Source organism: Lutzomyia longipalpis, chromosome 1 (assembly GCF_024334085.1).
Source record: "Lutzomyia longipalpis isolate SR_M1_2022 chromosome 1, ASM2433408v1".
Lineage (NCBI taxonomy): Eukaryota > Metazoa > Arthropoda > Insecta > Diptera > Psychodidae > Lutzomyia > Lutzomyia longipalpis.
Genome location: NC_074707.1, coordinates 49,247,094 through 49,267,844, shown reverse-complemented (window position 1 = coordinate 49,267,844; position 20,751 = coordinate 49,247,094). Strand labels below are relative to the sequence as shown.

The 20,751-nt window shown below is 33.6% G+C and overlaps 1 protein-coding gene across 2 annotated transcripts; it reads left to right on the top strand.

Annotated features, from left to right (window-relative positions):
* The first annotated feature begins 526 nt into the window (after positions 1-526).
* Positions 527-20,558, top strand: LOC129788057 (serine proteinase stubble). Of its 2 annotated transcripts, XM_055824030.1 has the most exons (11): positions 527-611; positions 772-1,128; positions 4,240-6,144; positions 8,392-8,492; positions 11,297-11,533; positions 17,025-17,136; positions 17,362-17,615; positions 17,698-17,836; positions 18,932-19,032; positions 19,101-19,154; positions 19,232-20,558. In XM_055824030.1, the coding sequence occupies exons 3-11, from the start codon at positions 5,087-5,089 to the stop codon at positions 19,333-19,335; spliced, it is 2,160 nt and encodes a 719-aa protein (XP_055680005.1). In that variant the 5' UTR covers positions 527-611; positions 772-1,128; positions 4,240-5,086; the 3' UTR covers positions 19,336-20,558. The 2 variants fall into 2 exon arrangements, with proteins under 2 accessions (XP_055680005.1, XP_055680006.1); XM_055824031.1 differs by lacking the exon at positions 11,297-11,533 and having other exon boundaries at positions 562-611.
* Positions 20,559-20,751: the final 193 nt, after the last annotated feature.

The following is a 20,751-nucleotide window of genomic DNA, read 5'->3' as shown; positions in this document are numbered from 1 at the left end:
TTGTTAATTAATTAATTTATTTATTAGGCTTTAAAAAAAAGTAGAGGACGTAGAGGACTCTCTTTTTTTTTAAGTTTTAAATACCTACAGAAGAGCAAAAAATTTTCAACAAAATCTCAAAAATTCACAGCTAAAAAGAGAAGTCATCCCAAATTGCATTGAAAAGAATCACAAATTCTACGAGGAAACTCTCCTTAATCGCTCTGCTTATACTTTTTCGTCAACAGCGCATAGCGAAGAAGTTGAAAAAATATATAATTTCTTCTTATACGTGTTTGGAGTGTGCTTTTGATGCATTCATTTGGTTGGGAAGCATGAATTTTACTTTTCTTTCACGATAGCTCGAGTTTTTTCTTCTTTCTTTCAGAGCTCAATACCTCCTGCCTTCTTTGCGCGGTGACCTCCCCACCTAGAGCCCATTGCGAGGTGTTGTTTTGTTGTGCAGAAGAAGTTGGGTGGAGAGAGAAAGAAGTTGGGAAAAAAAGCATGCACACACATTCGAAAAAATCACCTCCATCGACTCTTTCGCTTTTCGCTGGCAAAAGACGAAGCGCCAGCACCAGACTTCTTTGAGCTTTTACTCAAGAAGGTCGCATCAGTGAGAGAGAGTCGTGAGTTTAATATTTGTTTTAACGAAAAAAAATTGTACAAAACAATTTTCTATTTAGTCATTTTGGTGTTATTTTTATCACACACTGAGAAAAGCATCTTTTACAACATTTCTTTCATCTTTGGTGATTAAATTCTCTATCTTTTTTTGTTTCTCCTCAGTTCTGGCGCGCGCTTTTTTTACCATCTTCTTAAGAAAAACTCTCTCGACCTAGTGAGAAAAATTAATATATAATTTTTATCCTGTTGTAATTTCTTGTAACGAGTTCGCGATAGAAAATCTCCCGTGGAGAAGTGAATGAAAGTGCAAAGTAGTGAAGAAAAAAAATTGTGATAACACCTTTGCTTGGAGAAGTATTGTGATTGGAGCACAACTGTTTTGTCCGCAGCACTACCCAGGGGACAAATCATCCACACAGAGGATTTTCCCAAGCAAAATCTTTGACCTGCAAAAATTTAAACAGTTCCAGGTGAAAACGGAAAATACTTTGTGCATTTGTGGATTTTAATAATTTGCAGGTAAAGTGAAATTTTCATTCAAAACTTTTCTTTCTTACAAATTTTCACCAATTTTCTCAAAAAGAAAAAAAAAGGGAGAAAGAGAGTTATTTCTCAAGTGTGGATAAATTCTCTCATTTGCCATTAAACCGGATTCTGGAGTGTTGTAAATCTCATTAACTTCATTCAAAGCAATCTTTTATTTTTCATGTGTCTTTTCTCTGCCATCTGTTGACTCACTCGCAATTTACCATCTCGAGGAAAATTTCTCTGTGAGAATCATTGGTCAGCACAGACAATTTTTTTTCATCTTCATCTGGTTTTAATTTGAGCTGCTGCTGCTGTTTTATTTTTTTTCTTCTTTCATCTTCTTATTTTTGCTTTTGCTTCTTGTGCGCACAGCGTCTTAAACGACCTTGCAGAAAGTCATCCAGAGTGTAGTGAAAGAGAAAGAGACAATCTTCTCAATCACAAAATTCATCAACAAGACTCGAAGAGTCCGCGAGTACTCTGTGGTGTGAGATGGTGAGGAAGGTACACCACGAAAAAAAAATAAGACGAAGAAGGGAAAAAATTGTCTGTTAAATCTGGTAACATACAAGTAACATTCGCAATGAAATTGTCTGTTGGTAGAAAGTGTGTCGCTCCGTTTTAAAATGATCATTATTATTGTGTCTTTTGCGCGCCACACACAGAAAGTCTCTTTGCTGTTCGAATGAAAAAAGAGACACTTTGTGCACCTCAAAAAAAAACCTCAATCGTCAACAAAAAGTTACACCACCACTACCACCCATTGGCCATGTAAAAGCCACAAACATCCGGAAATTGTTGGTGGAAAAATTTCCCCTAAAAATTGACTTTTCCGTCAGTCAGAGCGAAAAAATCTTCCTGCATCATATGCAACACTTTCGTACTTTTTCCCATTGTTCTACCCTCCTCCTGCACTTGCTGCACTTATTGTTGCTCTCTTTGGCGCTTCTATTGTGAAAGATTGCTCACGAAAGAATTTCACTATTTCCACGGAACTCACGTGCAGAGCGAGTCTCTGTTTATCGAAAAATGGAAAAACATAAAGAAAGAAAAACCTGAAGAAATAGAAAAAAAAAGAAATTAGAATAGGAGGTGGTGTGAATTGAGTCTCGCACCTTTTCTTGCACTTTTTCCATCAACAACAACGCTCTCATCTTCAAAAACATCTTTCTCCTCCTTGGCGTACAATTGTTCATTTTTTTTTCATTACAAAAAGGTCCACGAGAGAGCGAGAAGAAGGTAAAACATTGTTATATTTTACCTTTGCGGTGAAATGGTGAGTGTAATGTGGGTATATATTGTTTGATTTTTGCCCAAAGAAGAGCATAAATAAGAAAAGAAGAAAAAAAAAGTAATGCGAAATGTATTGAGAGTGGCTGCCATGAGAGATTTTTCAAGGCGTGTGATTTATTGGGGAATTAATCATCTTCAAGACATGAGTGTGGTCAATTCTCTGTGCTTCCGGATAAGCTCTTTTGGGGCAGCAAAAAAAGCTCTGACTCAACTTCCGTGTTTGAAGCTTTTGCATTAATAACGAACTGACTTCTTTGGTGCTTAGAAGAGTATAAAGGAGATTAAGATGAAATTTTTGAGTGATAAACAGCAGTTTTAGCTTTCGATAATACATAATTTTAAGAACAATTTTTCAATAGTAAAGATATTTTTTTTGGGTCTTTCGGTTCAGATAAATTAGTTTCTTTTCTTTTAATTAAATAAAAAAAAAATGAACGTGTTAATATTTTGTTTTTGGTCCCAATTGAAAATTTTCTGGTAATACTCTTCGTCGTATTTCTTGGTGAAATTCTTCAGTACCTTATTATTTTCATGAAATGAAACAGTTCGTGTTGATAATCGATAAAATTCCTTAATTTTGTGCTTTCTTTGATAGATTTGTTTTTGTGCCTTAAAATTCACAACAAAATCAAAATTTTAAGGTTTATTAAGTCATTAAGATTAAAGCAATTTGTACGCATTTATTCATTTCCTTGGACAGCTTTGTGAGGTCATCGGTCAACAGGTCATTGATCTTTTTGATTCAGAAATATTCTATCGATTCTATCTAATGGTAATTTTCTTTTATTATTCGTTTAATTAATTTCTAACGAGAATTTTGGAAGTTTTTTCTTTAATTTATTTTGGAAAGCTTTCTCATCCTAAAAAGCTCTCAAAACTCTCAGCTTATCTCTAGTCTCTAAACACATTTTTCATGAAAAATAACAAGAAAAAAAATCAAAAGTAATAATATTAAGAAACGAATCATTTAAATTCTTCTAGAAGAAGAATATTTCAAACATTTCAAATAAATTCAATTAAATTGACATTAATTTTGTGTATTGAATACCCCCTTTTTGGGATTTCTTCACGACCACTCACCCACTCGATAATTTAAAAGTGCGACAGAAAGTGAAAGAAAAACACACCCATTTCTCTCCAAATATCATCTTCATCATCTTCGAGATATGTCTTCTCCACACACTGCGCATTCCTCGCACACATCTTCTTCCTTGTTTGAAATCTTCTTTTTTTCTCCACACAACTCCATCATCTCGCGTGTGCATCTTTTATAAATTTCAAATGCCGGCAAAAAAGACATTTCTTTTACTAATAAATAAATAAGAAAAAAAATAACTCTCCTTTAGTCTTCTAAGGAGAAGGAGGAGAAGGTGAAGGAAAAAAGAGGTAGTAAATAAAAGAATTCTTCGACATAGCACATATTTTTCTTTGCGGCACACACGCGATATAGACGAAGAAAAATTCACATTTTGAGACGTGAAGGAATGGCCATGATTAGATTTTTCATCTCAATCTCCCCACCATCGAGGTCAATTTCTCATTCAATGTCGAGATCAACAATCTCGTACATCACGGCGATAGGTTGATCTTCGGAGAGCAAGTCTCGGGCAATCCATTGAATGACTAATTGGCCGCCAGTGTCGATGGTTAGTCTACCAATAGAGGGTATATATTATAAAAATCTAAGCCACACGATATACTCTGTGGCAGCAAAACTTGGTATATAGACTTTTTTGCTTTCTCTCAAGCAATTTTTCCTTCTGACTACAATTTTCCTTTATGCCTTTTCTCTCATTCTTTTGCTCGCAGCAATCGACAAAATCCAACGAAAAAACGATCAAAAATTAGCCACGAGCATCAGAAGCAAATCTGTCCACCAGCGGAGAGGAACCTGGCGGTGTTGGGGAGTGCATGACACAGCGGTAGCTACCAAAACGTGCAAAAGGGGAAAAACGAAAGTGAAGAGAGCCCACAACTTTTCATCATCATCGACACACCATCCATCCTATCCATCAATTGTTACGAAATACATCAGTGAAAAGCACTAGGCCACAAAAAAGCGTCTCCACGTGAGTGGCTCAAATGCTCCGGGAATTTCCAAATCATCACGAGATCGACGGTTAAAAGTGAAATTGGTTGTTTCTTTCGCTCAATAAGACGGTGTGCGAAGAAGAAGTTGAGTAGAGGAGAGAAAAAAACGAGCGTTTTGGAGGACGCGCGGGGTACCGCGAGCTCGCTATTTGCTGTGAGCACACACCAGCCAACAAATTGGATTATTAATAGTGTAAACAGCCAAGAAAAAAAGTGAAATTCTCTCCCATCTGATTTCGAATGCAAATGCCGAAAGATTAAAAGTGAAATTCATGTGTTGTTATTCCCAACGTGCGGAGTATATACACAGCAACCACCTGTGCTTAAGCGTTTATCAAGTGAATTTCATTATCAACACCCACACAGTCCGGTTGCATTGAAACACAGGCACACACACCCTCCCCCGCATCACGAGAATTATGTCCAAATTGAGGTGAAGTCCCGCGCGTAAGCAAATCATCCCCAAATAGAAAGATCCACCCTCTAGGGAAAAGAAAACACGATAGACATCAACGCTTAAGCGACGAACCCGCGGGTGTGATAGCGCGTATATGGTCTGAGAGCAATGTTTGGTTCCAACAAGTGGAGACTTCTCACCATAGTGGCAGGGATTTTGCTGGCACACGCTATTGATTCCCCAGCACGACCATCACGCACAGAATCGCACGTTGGACTCACGCTGCACCGTGGTCAAGGGAAGGCCACGCAGCTCGTACACAATCTCCTCGCGCCGCAGCAGATTTTCTCAAATGTGGACAATATACGCTTCATGGAGGTGCATCAGGGGGTTGTGGGTGCACCCCAAGGCTCCTTTGGTTCCTTCCGTTTCCCACCAACTGTAACCCCACAGCGTCATGAAGCTGACAACCCCGTTAATGCCACATATACCACCCCCAGTGAACTCCTGCACTTTGACTATCACCACACAAAGGGGAATGTGGATAAATTCGATGAGGGTGAAGATGAGAATATTGAAACGACGACAGAAACCTCCGCAAGGCGGAGTGGTGTGCCACACTATGGTCTTACTGCAGCAGCACAGCAGTATGATCACTTCTTCATTCCTCAGGGCTACCGTGAGGATCATCTCAATTTCGCCGAAGCCATTGGCGTCTACCAGCGCCCCTATAGCGAAGATCATCTCACGCACGACACAAGGTACACGCGGGGGCTCGCATTTCCCGAGGACTACCCCCAAACTTCCTCCCCAGCGCCACAGACGTACTCCCATGAGGATGTAACGCGCTTCGGGGATGCCACAGGTGGGCCCATAACTGGCCTCCAGCCATCGCAACCCATGCCACAAATTATCCACCCACCCCAGCGACCCTACGGCGATTTTGGGGGCGTTGAAAAGCTCGGTATACGTGCATTCGATGCCTCTGCCTCGGCTGCCGTGTCCTACGACACATTCCGCCATCCACCGAGGCAATTCTTCCCGCCAAAAACATACGTGGAGTACAGCGAGTACCCGGGACCGCCAAAACCCAAACATATCTCGCAACCACCGCAATTTTGGCGCAGTCGAACACCACGAGTTGTCTTTCCGCAGAGCGACGGAATCACTTTCCCCTCGGGCGCCTCATCAACGACAAATTACGCAAACGATAACATTGTCTTCCGGTGAGTTTGTGTTGCTGTTTTTTTCTGTTTGTTTTGCACCTTTCATTTTATTGAGTGAGAGCTATACACACACTTAATATTTTCTTGTTCTTCGAACTTTTACTCACATTTGAGACTTTTTTTTCTTAATCTTGCAACGCCCTTCAACTTAACATTGTGTATTGAGAAATTTAAAATTCTTTTTTGAGTCATTTTTATCAATGTAAAATTTTGCTTAAGAGTTAGGAAAGAGAATAATGTGTTAGATATTCAAAGATAAGAATAATTTGAGAGCTCCTAAAGTCAGGAAAATATTTATAGCATCAGTCAAAAGTAATAAAAATCGTTTAAAATAATTTTTATTTGCAGTTTCGCAACAATATTATGAAATTCATAACTTTTATTGATGTCACGCATTTTTGGATTAATTTCCTTCAAAGATTTTCTCACGGAAATAATATAAATTTATAGTGTGAAAAAGACATTAATAGTCACCCCTCGAATGGTCAGATATGTAGTGCAATATATGTATATAAAAATACAAACTTCCGCGAAATGAAGGTATTTAATTGAGAGGAAAATTATACACACAGAAAACAAAATATTATAACACTCCGGAGGAAACAAATGAATTCGAATTATCAGCAAAGAGATATTTCCGTTTCTTATGCAAACGTACAATTTTTTTTAATTGCAATTCATGCTGTTTATTCTTCAGAATCCAGTGTGTTGTGCCGGAAGCATTGAAACGATTTAATAATTTGGATTTTTATGTTTGAAATTTTATCGATTTGTTGTTTTTATTTAATTTTGTTGGTTTTTGAGTAAAATCTTGTGAACACATTATTTAATTATAGATTTAAAATCAATAGCCATTTGCTATGGATATTTAGTTTACAAGTTTAACATTAAATTCCTGGTTCATAAGAGAGTTCTTGTATTGCTGTGAAATTGAAGAAGAAAATATAATAATTTCAAAAATTCTTCTTAAAAATTGAGTTAATATTAAGAAAATAAAATATTCTTGTTTCTAAATCTGTCCGTAAAGTATTTAATGAAACTCAAGACTGAAAAAAGACTAAGGAGCAACAAAAGACATTTTAATTTCATGTTTTCTTTAGAAATTCCTTAAGAGAGAGATCATTCACTTAACACTTTTATTACAATGAGAAAGAAAAGAAAAAAAATTACGAAATATTGCTACATTGTGTGTAATTTTATTGACCTTCTCGTTGTCCTCTTAACATTTCTCACGGAAGAATGAATTCATGTTTATTTGACTCTCTTCTACTGCACAACATTTAGTAGTACATTACCCTTCATACCACATTTGTTTATATATTTTCAAAATATATACATCACGTTATGATGGGTCACGCAAAAGATATTTTTTGACCTCTACGCAGGGTTAATTTGAAGTGTTTCTTACAATTTCTAGAAGATAGTCGAAGAATGGATTTAAAAAAATCTTCTATGTTTTAAGCTCTAACATGGAGATTTGTAATAAACTCTACAAATTAATAAGACTATTTACCCACAAATTATTTAAATTATTTGGCAAATTTCAAAATGTTTCTCAATAAACTAATACAGACATCAATAGGACCAGGAAAGTAGAAATTTTTAATAGCTTTTTAATCAAATTAATTGCTCTTAATTTTACAACAATTTCCGCAGAGATTATTTATATTTATTTTCCCATATTAATGGCTAATTCTATAGTATAAAAAGAAAGAAAAAAAGTTCATAAATAGCATAAAAGCTCCACGGAGTTTTGCATCCAATGAAACTTTTACAACTTCCACGGTCATGTGACGTTGATAAAATCTCCGGTTAGACATATTTATGATCTCCACACCGAAATTATGCATCACAAATGCATATAGTGGAATTAATTTTTTTTTGTATATATTAGCACTAACAACAACAAAAAAGCTCCCATTGTTGTGGAAGAGTTTTGTAACACGGAAATTTGCATTAGGAGAAACGAGACGCAATGTCAAGTTTGCATTTGAAATTTTAATTCAACATCAGCTATGCTTAAACATCGCACGTTGATTAAGAAAAAAAAGCATATAGCAAATATATTTTAAATCCCACTCTGGCGTCACTATATGGAAAGTGAATGTGAAAGTCAAAACCCGGTCTTTCGCTCTCTCACTGTGAGTGAATAACAAACGAGATATGGTGGTGGAGGATTTTTTCTTCTTCTTCAACTTCTCTATTATAAAACATTGCAATGATTTTTTTATGTTGTTGTACTTGCAGTGATCAAAATTTTGGACTAAATGAATTGGCGGCCATTCAGGATGTTCGCAATGAATTCAATCTCCAAGATATTACAGAAGATCCCAGCAACGTCGATCGAGGTAATTGAGAGGAATTTTTTCGCACGTATGCTTCTCTATGGCTTTTTTTCTTAAACGTCCAAATCCACGGAGAATCCTTTGTCATATGAGGATTTATTCATGGATTTTTTCTGCAACAGCTCCTTCCTTCAATTTTTTCTTCCTTTTTGCAACCCACGCAAGACTTTTAATGCAAAATTTTTCTCATGGATTATCCCAAAATATACGAAATGGGTTTACCTTTAATCCCATTTTCTTCTTTTATGGAGATCTTTAATCCCTTTCTTTTTCCCTCATTATCGCGACGCGACTCCCACGCAATACGATTTTCTTAAAATTGTTTAACGGTTAATAATTGATTTCAAATGATTATGTTTTTGCAATATTTTTTGGATGAAAGAATATTTTTTTTAGATCATTTAATTCTTTTGACAATTTTTTTTTAATAAACTAAAATTTATAAAATGATTCGAAAGAATTCAGAGCAAAATAAAAGCCTCGAAAATTCATTTCAGAACTTTAGTAGTTTTTTCATGATTTTTCCTTTTAATTTTGTAAGGATTTCCTTCATCAGAAAGACATAAGAAAATATTTTTATTTGAAAGAAATGAATATTAAAAATTATTCTAAAAGTTTTGGTAGGAAAAAAATCACGAAGATTTTGAGAACTACATAAAAAGCTTTCCAATACATATATCGAAAAGCTTGAATTAATTAGAAAAAAATCCTAAATATGAAAATCTTTGAGTAAATATAACTTTAGCAATATTTTTAGAAGCCTTTACTTGAAATTTTCTCAAAGAAACTTCATTATTAGTTGGTATACCTTTCTATGAGAATCTTAAATTCTTCATCAAACATTGTCTTTTTTGAATTAAATATTCAACTCCATAATCATTTTAAATTCAACCCTTAATAAAGCTCTGTAGTTGAGACATTTTTTTAATGTGTGTCTAATAAATCGACAGAGATAGAGAAAATAAAACAAGCTAATTAAAAAAGTTACACAATAGCATTGGTCAGACGAAAAAAACAAAGTATATTAGTCATCAATCTTTCTCTCTATTGCTTGAAAAAAAAATGTGCATTTAACATCCGTCTTTAATGGACCATCATTTGCTATTAAACATTTAAATTGGTTTTCTTCGTGCTTCTGCTCATAATCCCCTCTAGCACTTTGTCTGACTTACACATCACGCAATTTAGAGTGACAACCGCAAAAGAGTTTGCTGTACTGTGTGCGTTTTTTTCTTTGCTCTTAATCATCAAATTAAAAACCCATATATACCGCATTAAATAAACAAGCAGCATTATTTGAAATGGAAGAATAGACATGATATTGAGCACTATCGATTGTTGCACTCGCAGTGAATTAGAAAAAAAGTAAACAATTTCACTTTCGATTTTCTTCTCGCCATTTTATCCATTCGAATTTTTAGCTTCAATCGTGGCACAGGTTTAATTAACGATCTTTAACCTTTTCTTTCATCGTCGAGGGAAGGGATATACACGAAAGTCAACGTGACGGAGCAATATAGAGATGAAGAACTTTCAAAATGCGTTTTGGGCTTGATTTTGTGGTAAAATGCTAATCAATTCTCCTCAATACTCAATTTATTTTAACGCTAAGTATGGGCAATCAACATGATGTTTATTCCAAAGAAAAAACAGCTGAAAATGTAGAGAATTATGCGGAAAAATAATACCTACATTGCCTACAAAATTTCATCGTTGTTCAGTGATATGGCAATTTTGAGAAGAAGAATATTTACCCACTCATAAGGCCAAACATGCACCATCAGCTATTTTTTTTTTTGAAAATTGCTTATTATTCAATCAATTATTATTACGGGAGAACGTTGCACAATTTATAGATAAGTAGAGACCAAGTGAAGAAGAAGAAAAAAAAATCAGTAATTAATTTTCCTTCCTCATTTGATACATTTCTTTGGAAGAAATCTTCACGCGCGCGCGGAAATTGAAGTGAAAGAGGAATTACATGAAGAAGATCTCTGCAAAACCTCACGAACTTAATTCATATGCTATATACGTGCGAATCTTGCAAAATGTTCCATCATACATGAAAGTCATTTAATTGAGATCAAAGTTGAGGTGAAAATGCATTAGCAGTCACTCAGCATCGTGATCGTGCTCACATTTAGCTGGAATGACATGAAAAACGGTCAAGAACGTGAATGATGGAGGAGAAAAAGGATTTTCCCAGAGATTTTGTTGTTTTACCTGCCCAGCAGCATTGTGTGTTGTTGATTATTAGTAAAGATTTGTTTGTGTTGCTTTAGTTGAGAATTTTGCCGGGAATATAGAGCGCGCTGATATCTCTAGACTAATCTAACTATTTTCACATAATATTTATAATTTAATTCAAAGAAGATATTTTTGATCTTGGCATATTCACTATAGATTCTAAATCTATTTAAAAAAAATCCAGAAATTCTTCTTCTGTAATACCTACATATTTTTTAATTAAACACTAAAATTAAAAACGTTTTTATGCGATTAATTTTAATTGAGAATGAAAATTAGTATCTCTCAAAAATACTCTTGAGCTGATCAAAATATTTTGACTCATTTCCATAAAATCGTCTGCAAAAAAACATTCTGCATCTTCAACATACCATAGCGCGCCATCTTTGCCCAGAATCCTACCCCGTGGGAAATTCAATTGAATTACCTTACTATACACATTGAAAATACTATGCCATTGAAAGAAAAAAAAACGTTTAAAAATTGAATAAATGAGAGAAATTCTTGTATCTTTCGCACGCACGTTTGAATGAAAAAAAAACCTCACCCTGATGCAAAAGTCGGTGGGGGCGTCACGTCAGATTTGCATTGTCAACACGAAGGGGGCACATGTGAATTTTTCTTGATGTGCTGGATGTCGGGTGGCCTCCTACATGGCGCCTGCGGTGGCCTGTTGCGCGGCTGCTGTCACAGGACAGCCAAATCGGCAAATTTGGGCACAGCCGGTGACCTCAGCAATACCGTCGATCTGACGGATCTTCCAAACAAAGATTATGGACCTGTTACCAACGACCCCAGTGAGTTTCTCCGATTCATCTTCAAAGTAATCCGCATCCTTTTTATTTCTTCTTTTTCTTGGCTATTTTTTTGGAAATTTTCTTTAAAAAAAAACCCAAAAGCATCTCAAAACTCCTACATCTTTTTACAACAACAAAACATACCGACGATATACTTTCTCCCAACATTTTTTTTGGCTCGCTATAACTATCATCATAAGCACGACGGGGAGGATAAAAAAAGCGACTCTTTACGTGACAGAAAGACATATATAAGAATGAATTGTTACCCACCCGCAATGGTTGTTGACAAAAGGTGATGTGTGAGACAATGGAGAGAGGAGACCGCGCGAAGAGTTAAAAGAAAATATTGTAATATGTACCCCATATTGTCATGTAACGCCTCATTGTTTCAAATTTTTCTTGGCGTCAAAATGTGTACCACGTCTTAATTCCAATATAGTGTGATTACAAAGCACATAGACTAATAGACTCGTTCAATTGTTGCCTTAATGATAAAACATATACCCCTCAACATATTCACACCTCTTTAGCACGCGTGGACTCTCAGAGATTTATCATCCAGGTCGTTAATCACAAAACTCTTAAAGGGGCTTCTTCACAGTGAAAATCTCCGCGCCCAAAGCAATATATTGGAATGGCGCAATATCAAAGAGTTTCCCATCAATTCCGATAAACCATTGATTTTCATTTTCTGCTTCAAACAAGCGGTAAATGCAGTAATTTTCAATTTAAACGCTGCGCTACTGCAGAAAGTATATAAATTTGAAATTGTGCATTTACCCTATGTTCAGTGAATGCTAAAAATATATATTTTTTAATGATCTTCATCGGTTTGTAAACTTTATCATTTTACCTTCTTTTTGTAATAATGAATGTTATACCTACAATGTTAAATGTTAAACAGAAGGAAATTTATGTGATTTCTCTGAAAAGATTAAAATATTATTAAAGTTTGATTCTCACAATCTTTCCTCATAATTTCTTAGTTATTTATATTAATTTTGATTTAAAAATCATTGATAGAAAGAAAATATTGTTTCTTAATACATTTAAAATTTTCATAAGCTTAGTTATGTTATTGTCTTCAACTACATATGTATGTATATTTTTTCATGAAAATGAAAGAAAGAAATTCTTTATTGAATTTTCATCAATAACTTTAAGCAATTATACCCTGTAAGTGGCATAAAAAATAATTTTATGCTAATTTTTTTAGATGTTTAGTCAATTAAGAATTATTTCTGACTAAAATTCTGATTTTTCTACAAAATAGATAGCACAGAATTAAAATAATTATAGAAGAAAACTCCTGATTTCAGTCTTAGAATTTAAGAAAATCTCTCGATATTTAGATTTTCAGACATTTTTTAAAAAAGTTTGTTGGGGATTCTGGTTTATACATATAGTTCTATGTTTGTCAAATATGTATAAAGGAGTTGTAGCTGAAATAAAGCATGAGTGTAGATGGGGGAATCAGGAGGAGCCGGGTTTTTTTATCTTGATGGCTACACCCTTCCATTCCTTTTTGATATACCAATATATGTTATATGGGAAAGGGTATATATGTATATTGTGATGTATTTTTTTTAATTAATTTCCTATCGGTCAGGTAAGATCTGCTTACGCCCACTCCGTCTTTCTGCTTACGCGACCTCTTACTCTAAGTCTTTTTATGGTTACCTACATTAAATTAAAAATTTATGTTGGCCTACATAAAATATCACACACAAAAAATCAAATCATTTCCTTGCAAAATAAAATGAAATAAAAATCAAATCTTTTTTTTAGCAAAGTTTTGCATTGTATGCAAATCCAAAACAATTTTGGCCACTTGAATATAATAAGTAGAAGATTTCCGGCTTTTTCGATCTACTTCTTTTTGCCTCTTTGTCAATGAATTTAATATTGTATAATTCCCCTCAATTCTATCTCTGACGATCGTACTTTTGTAGTTATTAAAATTACTTTAAAACCGCATAGAAAGAAGTCTTTGAATCGTTAAATTACTAATTTTCACTCACTTAGCGCTCTCAAAATATTTCTTTTTCTTTTTACAAATTTTTCATCATTTCTGGCTTTAGATTCTTGATGTGATTGCGAGAGAAATTTAAATGTTAATGGGTGATTTTATACATTTCACTTAACAACACCTAAATTACCCATTGTCTTTTTGCGAGGGAAAATTCTTTTTTTTTTGGCTTACTCGTATATAGAGAAAACGCTTCACTGCCAGACATCAAAATAAATTAAAATTCTCCATGTAAAACGGTTTTGTGTGTAGGATTAAAAGGCTTTTTAGCAATGGAGGCAAGCAAAAAAAATCAAGAAGGTCATGCATGGACAAATTCAGCGAATTTTGAGAAAATCTCCCTAAATTTGTTGCTTCTCTTTTCTCTAAGCTTTTATGCTATTCCTTTTTGAAAAGAAAAATAAATCTGCTTGGAAGCTTTATAATGTTTCCTTTGTTTGGTTTTTCTGCTCTTAATGGAGGCAAGAGGATTTTTTCAAGAAGGAACTTGGAGAGACGTTACATGATAAAAATTCTTTCTTTTAGCTCCTTTCCTTTTAAATAACTCTAGCGGGTGGGTGTCCATTCATAGAAAAAAAATAAGCAACATTATAATTTCTTTTTGACACAAAAAAAGAAACTTCCAGCCAATTTTGAAAGACAAGACATGAACGGAAACTGCAATATTTGTGAAAATTATACGATATTTGAATTTTATTTTGACATGAACATTTTCCAACGTTACCTACAAGACAACAAGACGGAAATTCATAACCAAATCCTATTATTATGGTTTTATATGTTTGATTTTGCAATGAACTACACGACAAAATTGCAACGTGTCGTGAAGATTTAATTAACAGCAGTGTAGTAAAAACAAAAAGAAGAGATTATGTTACAAAGTCAAAAGCAGGGTTGGGCAATTTCATGTAAAATTATTTGTTTACATGATTTTTACATTTTACATGTAAAAAACATGTAAACTATATGTAAAGTATACAAAAATGTAAAAATGATGTAAAGAATTTGTAAAAACAATATTTGAGGGAGAAATGAGTGAAAAAACCTAAAATTTGATTTTTTTCTCTGTTAAAATTACTTTAATTAATTAACTTAAAGTCTTTAAATCAAAAAGTTATTTTACATTAACGGAAAAATTAATTTGTAAAAAGTTTTTCAATTTTGTTAAAAGGTTTTAAATTTCTTAATATGTATGCAAAATAACTAATTAGTCAGAAATTTAGGTGGGAAATCATCTTTTATATGAAACCCGTTAAAATATTTATAGAAAAATAAAAAAATAAAAGAAACTTAATTCAATATATTAATATGTAAAAATTTCCTTTTCGTAAAGAAGCCGATGAATAATCCTGGATTTCATTCTATTGATGTTCTTAAAGCCCACTAAATGATTTTAAAACTGATATTTTTCTTATTTCGATAAAAAAAATACCTTTTCTCACTTTATGCGCGTTCATTAAAGCTTTCTTTAACGTATTTTTAAGTTGAAGCTCAAATTACTATGATAGGTAATTACGAGTTTATTTGAGATGAAGGTAAAGTGTACGTACATAGAAGCTATATTAAAAAAAATGTATATAGGGGAGTATGTGGGTTGAAGAAAGGGAATGAGTTCAATTTCAACAAATTTTCTCCTTAATAATAGAGCTGAAAACATTTTTTACATAACTAGAAATGAACTTTCCCAGAATTTCGAATCTTTAACAAATTAATTTTATCTGTATTTTTGCAAGCTTTTGAATAATGTTTATAAATGCATAAAAATTTACTTTACAGAGACAAAATTCTGATTAAGATTTTTGTGTCTGAATAAATAAAAAAAAACTTACATAATTTTACAAAATAATTACTTTTTTTTTTCAATTAAAGAAATATTTTGCTACCATTATTTTTCTTTACATTATTTATGTAAAATGTAAAGAAAAGTATGTAAAGAAAAAAGCATGTAAAGAAAGGAATTGTTTACATGTAAAAAAGCATGTAAAATGTAAAAATGTAAACAAACCGCCCAACCCTGGTCAAAAGTGGCTGGATTCATTTTCAAATTTCAACATCACACCACTGCATGCTTTTCTGCTTTTCCCCCCAAAATTACTTCATCACAAGTTTTTGTGTTTATTGGTTCGTTTTTTTTTATGTTTTGAAAATACTTAAAAAAATTTAAAAACAAATCTTTTGAACAAAATTGTGGAGAAAGACAACACACAACTTGTACTCTTCATCATTATCCATTCAATGTAAATTCATTTTTTATTCATTTGCTTCTTCTATTCCTTTTCCTTTGCGATCCCTCAACTGATGCCTTTCTCTGTGTGGTTCATTATGAGTATTTCTCTACTGGATTTCTTTGATAAAATATGGAAAATTAATTAATGCTGTTTGTTGATGAAAAAATTAAAGAAATTCATTATTCGAATAAATTAACATAATATTAGTTAAGTTTTACTTGACTTTGATAAACCAGGCGTCTCCATCGCGATCAATATTGTTAATTGTTTTTGGAAAATAGCACAGTCATACCTGGCGCCTCCACTAATTCTATTTCTTTAATTACTTTTAGCTTATTTTAGATTAAACTTTGTACTAGGCGCCTCCACTGTAAAATTCTAATTTAGAAGTCATATTAGATACGCTGATGTTACCAGGCGTCTCCACTGTAATTTTTAATTCAAGTTTAATTTATACTGAAGGCCGTTATGACCTGGCGCCTCCATCGTAATATAGGAATGATTTTGAATTGGAATTCAGATTGATTAGAATTAGAAATATTTAACTGTCAACTTTTTAATTTATTTAATTATTAAATCTTCTAAATAATATTGTAAGAAAGTCAACAAAAATGCGCCTCTTACGAAGAAAATATCAATCACCTCGGTTTCTCTTAACAAACACCATTCTTATAACAACAACCATTCTTTAAACTTAAAGAAAAAAAATCCAGACATGCGAGAAAAAACTTTCAATGAACTGCAAAGCGTAGAGCTTTTCCTACTTCTAAAATTATTAAACTTTTGGCCAAAACATGATGCTTCTGCTACTAAAACAAATTATTTTTAATTAATAAAATTGACCAAAAATTCTAAACAACATTTTTAGTAACTGAAGGTCTGTAACTTTGTTGTGGAAGATTTTTTGCTTGAAGTCCTTTTAAAAACAGAACTTTCTCATCTGTGGGGTGGTTCTTCTCTCAAAGCTCTATTAATGCCCATTTTCTGCTTGTCGGAGATCACAATGTGAGTGTCTAACTTTGGGAAGATTGTGCCAGCATGATGGATTTATGCTTTCTTTACATTAATTTTTGTGTTTTGGCACAAAGTTCCTTCTTGAATCCTCATTTCTTTATATACCTATTTATAATGTGGGAGGATTTAAAGAGAGTTCTTTTTGTATACTTACATGTGATTTGTGCGTGTGTGTGTGACACAAACAAATCACCTTCCAAATCCCCCCTCAATCCAGGATGTGGAATTTCCATTGCGAAACAGACAGCCCAGCGGAGGATTGTTGGCGGAGATGATGCTGGATTTGGATCTTTTCCATGGCAGGCCTACATTCGAATTGGCTCCTCAAGGTATGAACGCATCGACACCTTCTAACGCTTGCAAATAAAAATAATTTTAGTGTTTAAGTTAGGCTCATGCGCAGAATGCTTAAATCATTATTATAACAAATCTAACATTATTAATTTCATCTTAACATGCCATATCATCATTTACTAACCGACTTTTCTTTCCCCTCGACGCTTTTCTGTGCCCTGAAACGTGCGCCATAAACACGCCAGGTCTCTGCTTTCCAGATGCGGTGGCTCACTCATTTCACGCCGACACGTGGTCACTGCTGGTCACTGTGTTGCACGAGCCAGCCCACGCCAAGTGCATGTTACTCTTGGGGATTATGTGATCAATTCGGCCGTGGAACCCCTACCGGCCTATACGTTTGGCGTCAGGCGCATCGATGTCCATCCATACTTCAAGTTCACACCACAGGCCGACCGATACGACGTCTCGGTGCTCACCCTAGAGCGGCCAGTTCACTATATGCCACACATTGGTGAGTTTCTCCTTCATCCACCACAGCCTATCCAAGCAAGAAAAATCTTCAACATCTCTTTAAAAAAAATCCTCTTTTGCAGCTCCGATTTGTCTGCCGGAGAAAAATGAGGATTTCCTGGGGAAATTTGGCTGGGCAGCCGGGTGGGGAGCACTGAATCCTGGATCTCGTTTAAGGCCAAAGACACTACAAGCTGTTGATGTTCCTGTTATAGACAATAGGTAAGAATAAGAAAATCAATTGCATAACAAGAGCTATTTTGTTTGCCCCGATAAATAACAAATGAGATAATCTGTTGTAAGAACTACACACGATAACGTATGCAAATGCTGAAAAACTTATTACGAAATCCAGTGAAAAAAAAAGCTCAATTGAGTGCACTCAGAGAAGGAAATGATTTGAAGTAATTTGCCGTTGTGGACGTAATATGTAATGCAGTTTAGAAGGTGCTCTAAATGAGGATAAGATATTATAAAAGAAATCTTAATTTTACATAGACAGTCAGTAAGCATGAAATTGTGAAAAATGAAAGGAATTATCAGTGGAAAATCTTCTGACTTTTTTAGAGGGAAACATTTTGAATGTAAATACAGATTTTGATCTTTCAAATTAAATATTTTGCAATAAGAAACACACTTCAAAAATAAACGAAGATAAACTCTTTAAATTCATCAAGAAATTTAAGAATTTTTCTCACATTTTTCGTTGTCATTGATGTAAAAATTTTATGAATCAAACCATTGAGAAAATTACTTTTCTTTGTCCAGTAAAAGATAACTGACAAGTGTTTTAAAAACATTTGCAATGGAAATGGAAATTAGCACAACTCTTTGTGTGGTGCTAAATTGTTAAATATACCAATGCATTTATAGACGAAGAGTTGAGGAAATGAATAGTTAAATTTATTTCACAACCATTCAATAATTGGGCTAAAAGACCTTAAAGGAAGGATGGGAAAAGAGCTCAATAAGTATAGCATTGCAACATAGAAATTAAAAATTTGCTCTTATAGAACAGAAACGGATAAGTTTCATTCATTTCGTGATTTCGAAGAAGTATTATTAATTAATTTTGTATTACTTTTAATTATTCTTAAAATTTTATTCTAATTTGCTTCTTGAGTTAGAAAAATCACAAAACTGTTACAATTTTCTGGTAAATGATACTGAAGAATTTAAACCAATTTCTTGTACAGTTTATCTACAAAAAACTTCTTAAAATAAAAAAAATAACATCAAATTCTAGCGTTAAAACTTTTCAATTCATAATGAATAATTCTTCTAATCTTCATAACCTTTATTTCTTATTTTTTGAAGGGTCTGTGAACGATGGCATCGAAGCAATGGCATCAATGTAGTCATTTATCCCGAAATGCTATGCGCTGGCTACCGAGGGGGTGGCAAAGATTCCTGTCAAGGTATTGGCAACATTCATTCCTATTTAAGAATTTTCCTTCCTCACTTTTGGATTTTTTCTCTTTTCCAGGCGACAGTGGAGGACCTCTAATGCACGAAAAGAATGGACGATGGTATCTAATAGGTAAGCACATCAACTCGCAAAAATTAAATGAAAAACTTGTACAGAATTAATTAACTTTTTAAATAAATTTCTTGCAGGAATTGTCTCAGCAGGATACTCTTGTGCCAATCGTGGTCAACCAGGAATTTACCATAGGGTCGCCTATACTGTCGACTGGATATCATACGTGAGCAACTTATAAGAATTTCACGAGTCATTAGTGGAAAGAGAAAGAGAGACTTTAGAACACCGAAGCACCAAAAGAAAATTAACATTTTTTGCTGCACTGGGGATGCTTTCTGCAAACTCAAAAAAAAAACCAGATCCTTTGCAGAAATCTTTATCTTTGTTTTTGAAGACTTCTCTTATACATGCATCCATATAGTTGATTTCCAAAACTATACAAAAAAAATCATAATTACATACAAACGTAGTATTTTGCGGAGGGTTTAAGAACCATGTAAATGAAAATGAAAGAAAATTGTAAGAAACCTTTCGTGTTGTGATAGGAGATGGATGAAAAAGTGAACATATTTTTTGTGTTTAGAATGTTTAAAATATGTTAATTTTTTCTTGAAAATTCATGGAAAAGCGTGAGGAGTAATAGACGAATAAATAAGAACTTTATGTCAATGATTTAGAATGAAAAAGAAAACAAGCAAATGTAATCAATTCTTACTTATGTGATATCAAAATGGACGAGAGTGAATGTTTTGTTTAAAAATAAAAAAAGGAGAAGAGATGATGAGAAATATAGGTGAAAATTGTTGTTCCGGAGATGACCATTCTGGGATATGTTTCTGTGAAACTGAACAAATGGTTGTGTAAATAATTTATTAATGTTAATTATCATGTTTGTAAATAATTTTAAATGAGAAGAAAAAACTCTCTAACTTATAAGATGATCAATCAAGAAAAAAAAAACGTTAAAATGCACAAAAAAAAATCACGCGACAAGCGCCAGGCATATTGAGGAGAATTAAATGAAAGGAAAAAAACTGATCATATAGAGAAGATTTCACTCTGTGAAAAACCTCCATTTTTGTTACCAATTTCACCCTTTTTGCTGTGAAATTTAAAAACACTAAAAAAAAATGGATATTTTCCATCGTCAAGTGCCCAAAGTTTTGTTGCTTTTGAGAGGAACTTTTTTTTGTTAACTATTTGTTTCGGCAAAATAATAATTTGTCTCTAAAAATAATTTTCAGCACAGAGAGTAAAAGCCAATAATATTGTAAGAAGCAATGAAATTTAAAAGAAAAAAAAAAGAAGTCGAAAAAAACAACAAAATTGATGAAGAGAAAATTGTGTAAAATATTTTGTACATAAACCTCCTTAATTGATATGAAACAATTACAGTCCAGTCATTAATTGTTGTAATTATACGATAGAAGAAGAAAATAAACAAAAAAGAGAAGAAAAAAATTGTGTAAGAAGAACCCTAAAAAAACATCCTAACGCATTGATTTGAGTGAAATTTCAGTGTCCTTAATTTACTCCTCATCATTACCACCGCCGACCGTTTCTAATTGACGACATTCGAGAGTTTTGCGGAGAAATTCTTACCTCAAGCTCTCAAAGGTATCAAAAGAGTGAAAACAAAGAGGCATATAAGTGC

Coding starts and splice junctions, on each gene's coding strand:
- LOC129788057 (XM_055824030.1), top strand. CDS start 5,087: ATGTTTGGTTCCAACAAGTGGAGACTTCTCACCATAGTGGCAGGGATT. Junction 11,534..17,024: donor ACCTGTTACCAACGACCCCA/GTGAGTTTCTCC, acceptor CCCTCAATCCAG/GATGTGGAATTTCCATTGCG. Junction 19,155..19,231: donor TGGACGATGGTATCTAATAG/GTAAGCACATCA, acceptor AATTTCTTGCAG/GAATTGTCTCAGCAGGATAC.